The sequence below is a fragment of the Drosophila virilis genome, chromosome 2 (genome assembly GCF_030788295.1).
Source record: "Drosophila virilis strain 15010-1051.87 chromosome 2, Dvir_AGI_RSII-ME, whole genome shotgun sequence".
Classification (NCBI taxonomy): Eukaryota; Metazoa; Arthropoda; class Insecta; order Diptera; family Drosophilidae; genus Drosophila; species Drosophila virilis.
Genome location: NC_091544.1, coordinates 36,185,867 through 36,193,350, shown reverse-complemented (window position 1 = coordinate 36,193,350; position 7,484 = coordinate 36,185,867). Strand labels below are relative to the sequence as shown.

Sequence of the window (7,484 nt, the reverse complement as noted above, 5' to 3'; positions counted from 1 at the left end):
GGACTACTTTATCATATAACTACCAAAGGAACAATCGGTCGAAAATTAAGTTGTATGGAAAAAACATTTTGTTTTTCCAGATATCTTGACCAAACTCGGCAATTATTAGTTTTACTATACTCCTCATATATATGCGAAATCCAATTATGAACGGACCACTATATCATATATCTGCCATAAGAATGATCGGTCAAAAATTAAATTGTTGAATGAAACCACATTTCGTTTTTCAAGATATCTTGACCAAACTCTTCATTTATTGGGTTTACCATACTCTTCATATAATTGCAAAATTATATTAAGATCAGATCACCGTATCATATAACTCTCGAAAATATGCGAAATTCTATTAAGACCAGACCACTATATCATATAGCTGCCATAGGAACGATCGGTCGGAAATTAAGTTGTTGTGTGAAAAAACAGTGTGTTATTCAATATATCTTGACCAAACACGGCATTTATTAGGTTTATTATACTCCTCATATATATGCAAAATCCTATTAAGATCGGACCACTATATCATATAACTGTCTGTCGCGTGCCAAATGAAGGTGGAGTTGCAATTTGAACACTGCAAGTTTACGCCTGGCCCCCGGCCATGTTACTCCGATGTTACTAGAGACAGCGTAATGCAAAACGTGCTAGTGCAAGTGTTTTATTCTAAACGGATTACATAGGTTAGAACTTAGATATATATTCCCTCGGAATCTTACCGCAGTCTTTCCTCCTACGGCCTTCGAACTCACGACAATAATGAGCTTAACATTTAAGTAATGGCGGCAACAAGCCAAATACAGTGTGCCCGTACATTCGGAGGGCAAATATACATACTTTCAGAATATACTTAATACTAAACAATCGATAAATTAATTCGTCCCGCAACATCCCCGCCCCCGTGAAGGCCCTGCTTCACTCACATCCAGTATGGCTAGTTTAGCCACGGGACGAGTCATCAGTCGCACTCGGTTGTTGTCCGCCACGCGGATGCTGGCGCGTCGAGGCACTCCATCTGGTCCAGGGTAGAGCTCCTCCACTATGCCCCTTCGCCACTCTCTGCGTGGCACGGCCGGGTCGCATATAAACACCATATCACCATGGCGTATTGGCTCAACGCGCGCACACCATTTCACGCGTCGCACAAGTGTAGGCAGGTACTCTAAGACCCACCGCTTCCAAAAACGGTCTCGTAACAGCCGCGCCATGCGCCACTGCTTCCTCGTGACGCATCTCTCGTTCGGCTGCCCGTGGATAGCGGGCGTGTCAGGCAGATTGGCCACTCCTTTGAGTAGATCGTTCGGTGTTAGGGGGGCTTCTTGGTCCACAGACACCGGCAAGTGGGTAAGCGGGCGAGAATTCACAACGTTCTCGGCCTCAATCAGGAAACTCTCCAGTACGTGTTGCTTTGGTGCCACTTCCTTTACTGTGTGGCGTAGCACTCTCTTGACACACTGCACCATCCTTTCCCAGGCTCCCCCTTCAGCTGGGTTCGCTGGGCAGTTGAAGATCCATTCAATGCCTCTAGAAGATAACTCACCCTGAATCTTCTCCGGCTCGAATACATCTATTAGCCTTTTGGCTTCTCTGTTGGCCCCAACAAAGTTCTTTCCGTTGTCACTGCGCAACCTCAGTACAGGTCCGCGACGGCAAAGAAAGTTCCTGATTACGATTATACAGGAATCAGTTGACAGGTCATGTGCCAGCTCCAAATGTATGGCCCTTGTCGTCAGACACGTAAACAAGGCGACCCATCTCTTTTCCTTTCGACGTCCGATCGTCACAAGGAGTGGTCCAAAATAGTCCAGACCCGTAAACTTAAATGGCCATCCATTGGCCTCTAGTCTGTCCTCTGGCAAAGGACCCATTATAGGTGGCGCTGGCTGCGCTCTATGTAGTTTGCACACACTACATCCAGATATTACTGTACGCAACAGTCGACGCAGCTTTGTTATCCAAAATCTGGTCCTGATGTCACCTATCGTTGCATCCACGTTTTGATGCTTCATTTTCACATGGTAGTGATACACAATCAGTTCCGTCAGTGCGTGCCGGTGTGACAATATTATTGGCCTTCTCGCACTATGCGGTATACACAGTGCGGCATCGATCCTGCCATACGCACGCAAGACTCCATTGTCATCCAAGTATGGCGCCAGCCCTCTTATGTCGCTTCGATGACCGACTGATTCTTCATTGTATGAGGCTCGAACCTCGTCAGGGAACGCTTCGCATTGCGCTCGCCGTATCAGTAAGTTCTCAGCGTTCTCACACTCCGTCGCGGTGAGGCCGAATCTCTCAAGCTCAGTCCTCTGTCCACGGCTCCAGCGCGTAAACCTTAAAACCCAAGCCGTCGTCCTCACCAGCCGACTGTAGCTAGAGAATCTCTGAAATGAAATGAAAAAGCTATTTGCTGCAACTAAGGCAAATTCACTCGGCATCTCTTCTTCATCTTCGTAGGATGAGTGTTCCGTGCCCGGTTCGGACTGCGGCCAGCTGCTTTCTGGCTGCCGCAAAAATGTTGGCCCGTCTAACCATCGTGACCGTTGGCTGAGGTCTACGTGGCAATGCGGCCTCGTTGCGTCGTCTGCTGCATTTTCAGCAGTAGGTACCCATCTCCATTGGGAAACCTTTGTTGACTCCAAAATTTCTCCCACTCGATTTCCGACGAACTGCTTATATCGACGGTGGGTGCTGCCTATCCAACGCAGCACAGTTTTGGAGTCAGTCCATAGTATAGCGTCGCTGATCGCTATACTGTGCTCCTTTTTGACAGTGTCCATCAGCCTCGTTCCTAACACGGCTGCTTGCAATTCCAGTCGTGGAATTGACATCGTCTTCATTGGGGCACACTTCGTCCTGGCACATACGAAGCATACTCGCACGTCGTTGTTGTCGTAGGTGACCCTCAAGTAAGTCACGGCTGCGAATGCTGACTGGCTAGCATCGACAAAAACGTGCAGCTGTATTGCCCGCACAGGTGTTGGGCCGAAGTAATGGCGCGAGCTCCGAAATCCTTCCACGTTGTTCATATCCTGAAACCATCTGCTAAAGGCCCGGGCGATCTCATCTGGTAATGGTTCATCCTATTGCACATTTCGTCGCCAAATCTCACGCATTAGTAACTTTCCAGTTATCATGAGGCAACTAAGAAATCCCAGAGGATCGAATGTTGAAATGATCAAGCTCAAGAATTCCCTCTTCGTAGGAATTCGCTCCAAATTTAGCACACATCGGGGTACTTTGTGGTACTTCATGTTGAATTTGAAATCGTCCGTGGCTGGTTGCCAACACATGCCTAGAATCTTTTCTTCAGCTTCGCCCCATCCGATGCTCCTCGCAGTCCCATGTTGGCCCAGCGCGTCAGCTACAGTTGGCGAACTGGAAGTAAACTGGCACAATTCGAATCCAGCATTTGCATGTATTTCTCTTATTCTTGTCGATATGGTGATGGCTTCGCCTTCACTATCAAAACTATCCACATAGTCGTCCACATAGTGGCATTCAAGAATAGCTTTAACCGCGCGAGGGTCTGAATCCTGAAACTGCAGGGCATTCAAGGTCTTCACATAGTGTGCGGCGCTTGGCGAACATGCTGCTCCAAACGTCATTACCCTCATCTCATAAACATCAGGCTCCCGGCGATCATCGCCGTTTCGCCACAGGAATCGCTGGGCGCATCTGTCCTGCGGTCGAATCAACACTTGATGGAACATCTCTCGGATGTCTCCACAAACGCCAACGGCACCTTCCCGAAAATGGAAGAGAACAGCCGGCAGCGACTTATAGTGCTGCGGCCCCTTGGATAATGCCGAATTCAATGAAATATCACCAACCTTTGCTGCCGCGTCGAACACCAGTCTTATCTTACCGGGCTTATTTGGATTTTCAACTCCAAAGTGCGGAAGATACCAAAGTTTGTCGCTGTTGGCTAAAGCGACCTCATGCTGCTTCAATCGTCGAGAATATCCTTTGTGAACATAATCGTCCATAATTTTCATATAGGCTTGTTTAAACTGATCGTTACGCTTCATCTTTCTCTCAATGTTGACCAATCTTTTGTATGCCATATCATAGCTTCGTGGCAATTCAACATTATCACGGTTCCATAATAAACCCGTCTGGTAACGTTCTTCTATTTTCACTGTGGTGTCTTCGAGTATCCTCTGTGCTCGTGCATCGTCGCTGGCTGCGACTGGTGGCGTAAGCTTCACCCCGAAGTTTTCGATATCAAAATAGTCGTTTACCATCTTTTGGATTGCATCCTCCTGCGACACTGCTAGGAGGCATGACTTTGATGACGTTGCCGTCGGTTGATCTCTTGCCGGCCCAAAAACCACCCATCCAAGTTCGGTGGCTGCGGCATATGGTCCCTGTGGTGCAAACCTTTTTGTTTGCATTGGCAGTCCAAGATGCGCATGATCAAGTCCAATCAGAAGTTTTGGTACCGCCCCGCGATACGGTTTCATTGGAAGACGTGCACCGTTGCCCCACATTTGGACGTCACGTTGATGCAGGCTTTGCATTGGTAAGCTGAGGTTGGACACGGCGTACACATTTCGCAACACATGCCGTTTGCGCTTGTCCGCTCCACTAACTTCCATGCTTACCACTGTGGTCGGCTCTCTGGTTGCTCTTCCACCAAACCACTGTATATTTAGTTGCCTGCGTTCCCCTTTGATATCTAGATCGCGCAGTAGTTCGTCGTCGATCATCGTTACAGACGAGCCCTCGTCGAGGAGCGCGTACGTATCGATCCGCTTATTGGCCCCGTGCAATGTCACTGGCAATATGCGGAATAGTAGGCGTTCTCCATCCGAATCGACACAACTTAAGTTCCTTTGTTGCGTCGATTGAGCATCCGCTGGCTGCGGTGCCCTTGTGTGAGGATCCGCTGGCTGCGGCATCCGTCCAGTATTCATCACTCTATCACCTGCTGGTTGCGGTGCATTGTGACTCATAGCATCATGATAATGTAAGAGTCGATGATGTCTCTTCCGGCATCCATTAACTTGGCATTCGTTGGCCCTATTGCAGACTCTTGCCATGTGGCCAACTCGTAAACACGAAAAACAAAGCCGGTGCCTTTTTACGACTGTCCACCTCTTTAGCGGAGAGGCTAAGTTAAACTCGTTGCAGTCCCTGACTGCGTGTTGTCCATTACAGATTGGACACTGTTTGGTGCGACCTCGGTGACGCCCTTCATTATTCTGGTCAATGCTGGCATGCAGCACTCTACGTCTTTGCTCCTTACTATCGACGTCCACAATCGTACATACCACATTGGCGTAGTCCGTTAACCACGCGCTAAAATGTACGACCGTCGGGAAAGGCCTAATCGTAGCTGCATGTCTGGCCCATTCCAACCTCTTGCTTGGTGGTAATTTAGCGACCAAATCCTCCATCAGTGTAGGATTCGCTAAATGCTGTTCCCCGTTAGCCGATTGTAGAAAGGCGGCAAGGTTACTTACGCGTGTAGCATATGGCACGATTTTAGCTATGCTGTGCTCCTGAATTGGCTGCACCTCTCGAATACTAATTAGCTGGCTGCGTATTAGCTGTTCTGGGCGGCCGTATCTAAAACGTAATTGTTCAATTACGTTGTTCACATTCCTGGGATGTATGAGCAACGACTTCACAGTGTCACGTGCTTCGCCTTTGAGTGCCTTCAACAATCGCTGGTTATTCTCCAGATTTGTACAGTTGTACGCCAAAGTTGTTTCCGTAAACGCGCAGAAGAATATAGGCCAATCCTCAGGTTGACCTCCAAACTCGGGTAGATCTGGTAATTTGCGTGGCAGGCATACATCGTTCCTGGGAGTCGTCCATGCGAAGTTCCCAGTTGCCTGCGTTGGCTCCAAAATTATCGTTTGTTGGTTCTCCTGTGCCGGAGTGTAGCTGAGCGTTGGCTGTGCAATGCCTGCAAAGCAATATGGCGTCGAGCGGCTTGACGTTGTAGAGCAGTTATCCATAACTGTAGCCCGTTCTACCGTTTGCAACTGTGTTCCCAAATTTCCACTCAATGACGTAGGCAGTGCCTCACTCAAAGATGGCGATCTGCTCAAAATGGTAGTTCCACTCAAAATTGCAGTTTCACTCAAACTTACTTTTGAATTTGGGACTACACTCATAGTTGCAGTTTCACTCAAACTTCCACTCGACGATGGCTCTCCGCTCTCCGCTCCGATCAAAGATGGCGGCAGGTTAGCTGTACCACTCATGCCAGCACTACTCAACTTAACGGGATCAGTAACTGTACTCACATGTGCTTGACCAGTTTTTGACCTCTGCAACTCGTGCTCTAGCACAGCGACTCTCTTTGTCAAATCCATGACTTGCGTACTTGAGAGTTGCGTGCTTGGGCTTGGCGCTCCTGTCAATGTGCTGGCTCGTGCACTCACTCCCGCGGCCACAGTGCCGGCAGGTTGTACACTTGTGCCCGCATCCACGGTGCTGGGGCTTTGTGGTGCGCTAACAGCGGGAACTTGCATTTGTGATACAGTGCTCACCATTCTACTTGTCCGCTTTGTCTGCGTCCCACTCGCCGTGGTAGCTATCTCCTGGCCATCGTTTAAGCGTGGGCTTTTCCTAGGTGACCGTTGTGTCATCCTACTCAGCTCGGAGATGGTTTCTGCTATATTTTACGCTGGCTGCGTACTAATGGTGACTCTATAACTGGGTGGAGGCCCTGCCTGTGCTGTGTCTATGTACACACACTGTAACACCAATGTTACACCACGTCTTGTCTTCAGCGCAAGTCGCCCTTGCAGTTTCTTACAATAAGAACTGCGAATAAAAGATCATGTCGCGTGCCAAATGAAGGTGGAGTTGCAATTTGAACACTGCAAGTTTACGCCTGGCCTCCGGCCATGTTACTCCGATGTTACTAGAGACAGCGTAATGCAAAACGTGCTAGTGCAAGTGTTTTATTCTAAACGGATTACATAGGTTAGAACTTAGATATATATTCCCTCGGAATCTTACCGCAGTCTTTCCTCCTACGGCTTTCGAACTCACGACAATAATGAGCTTAACATTTAAGTAATGGCGGCAACAAGCCAAATACAGTGTGCCCGTACATTCGGAGGGCAAATATACATACTTTCAGAATATACTTAATACTAAACAATCGATAAATTAATTCGTCCCGCAACACTGTCATAGGAACGATTGGTCGAAAATTAAGTTGTGTGAAAAAACATTTTGTTTTTCAATATTTCTTGACCAAACACGGCATTTATTAGGTTTACTATACTCCTCATATATAGGCAAAATTCTATTAAGATCGGACCTCTATATCATATATATGCCATAAGAACGATCGGTCGAATATTAAGTTGTTGTGTGAAAAAACAGTCTGTTATTCAATATATCTTGACCAAACACGGCATTTATTAGGTTTATTATACTCCTCATATATATGCAAAATATTAAGATCGGACCACTATATCATATAGCTGCCATGGGAACGATTGGTCGAAAATTAA

The 7,484-nt window shown here is 47.5% G+C and overlaps 2 protein-coding genes across 2 annotated transcripts; both read right to left on the bottom strand.

Moving 5' to 3' along the window:
* Window positions 1–869: 869 nt before the first annotated feature.
* On the bottom strand, window positions 870–3,029 carry LOC138910873 (uncharacterized). The gene has a single exon (XM_070206702.1). It carries the CDS (start codon window positions 3,027–3,029, stop codon window positions 870–872), a length of 2,160 nt encoding a protein of 719 aa, XP_070062803.1.
* Window positions 3,030–3,080: 51 nt separating this feature from the next.
* LOC116649899 (uncharacterized) lies at window positions 3,081–7,142 on the bottom strand. Its single transcript, XM_032433166.2, has 2 exons — window positions 6,982–7,142; window positions 3,081–6,928 (listed from the first exon to the last, which is right to left on the bottom strand). Exon 2 carries the CDS (start codon window positions 6,603–6,605, stop codon window positions 3,084–3,086), a length of 3,522 nt encoding a protein of 1,173 aa, XP_032289057.1. The 5' UTR covers window positions 6,606–6,928; window positions 6,982–7,142; the 3' UTR covers window positions 3,081–3,083.
* Window positions 7,143–7,484: the final 342 nt, after the last annotated feature.

What these genes read in the sequence shown, in the direction of transcription:
- LOC138910873 (XM_070206702.1), bottom strand. Translation starts at nt 3,029, where the DNA reads ATGAACAACGTGGAAGGATTTCGGAGCTCGCGCCATTACTTCGGCCCA.
- LOC116649899 (XM_032433166.2), bottom strand. Translation starts at nt 6,605, where the DNA reads ATGACACAACGGTCACCTAGGAAAAGCCCACGCTTAAACGATGGCCAG.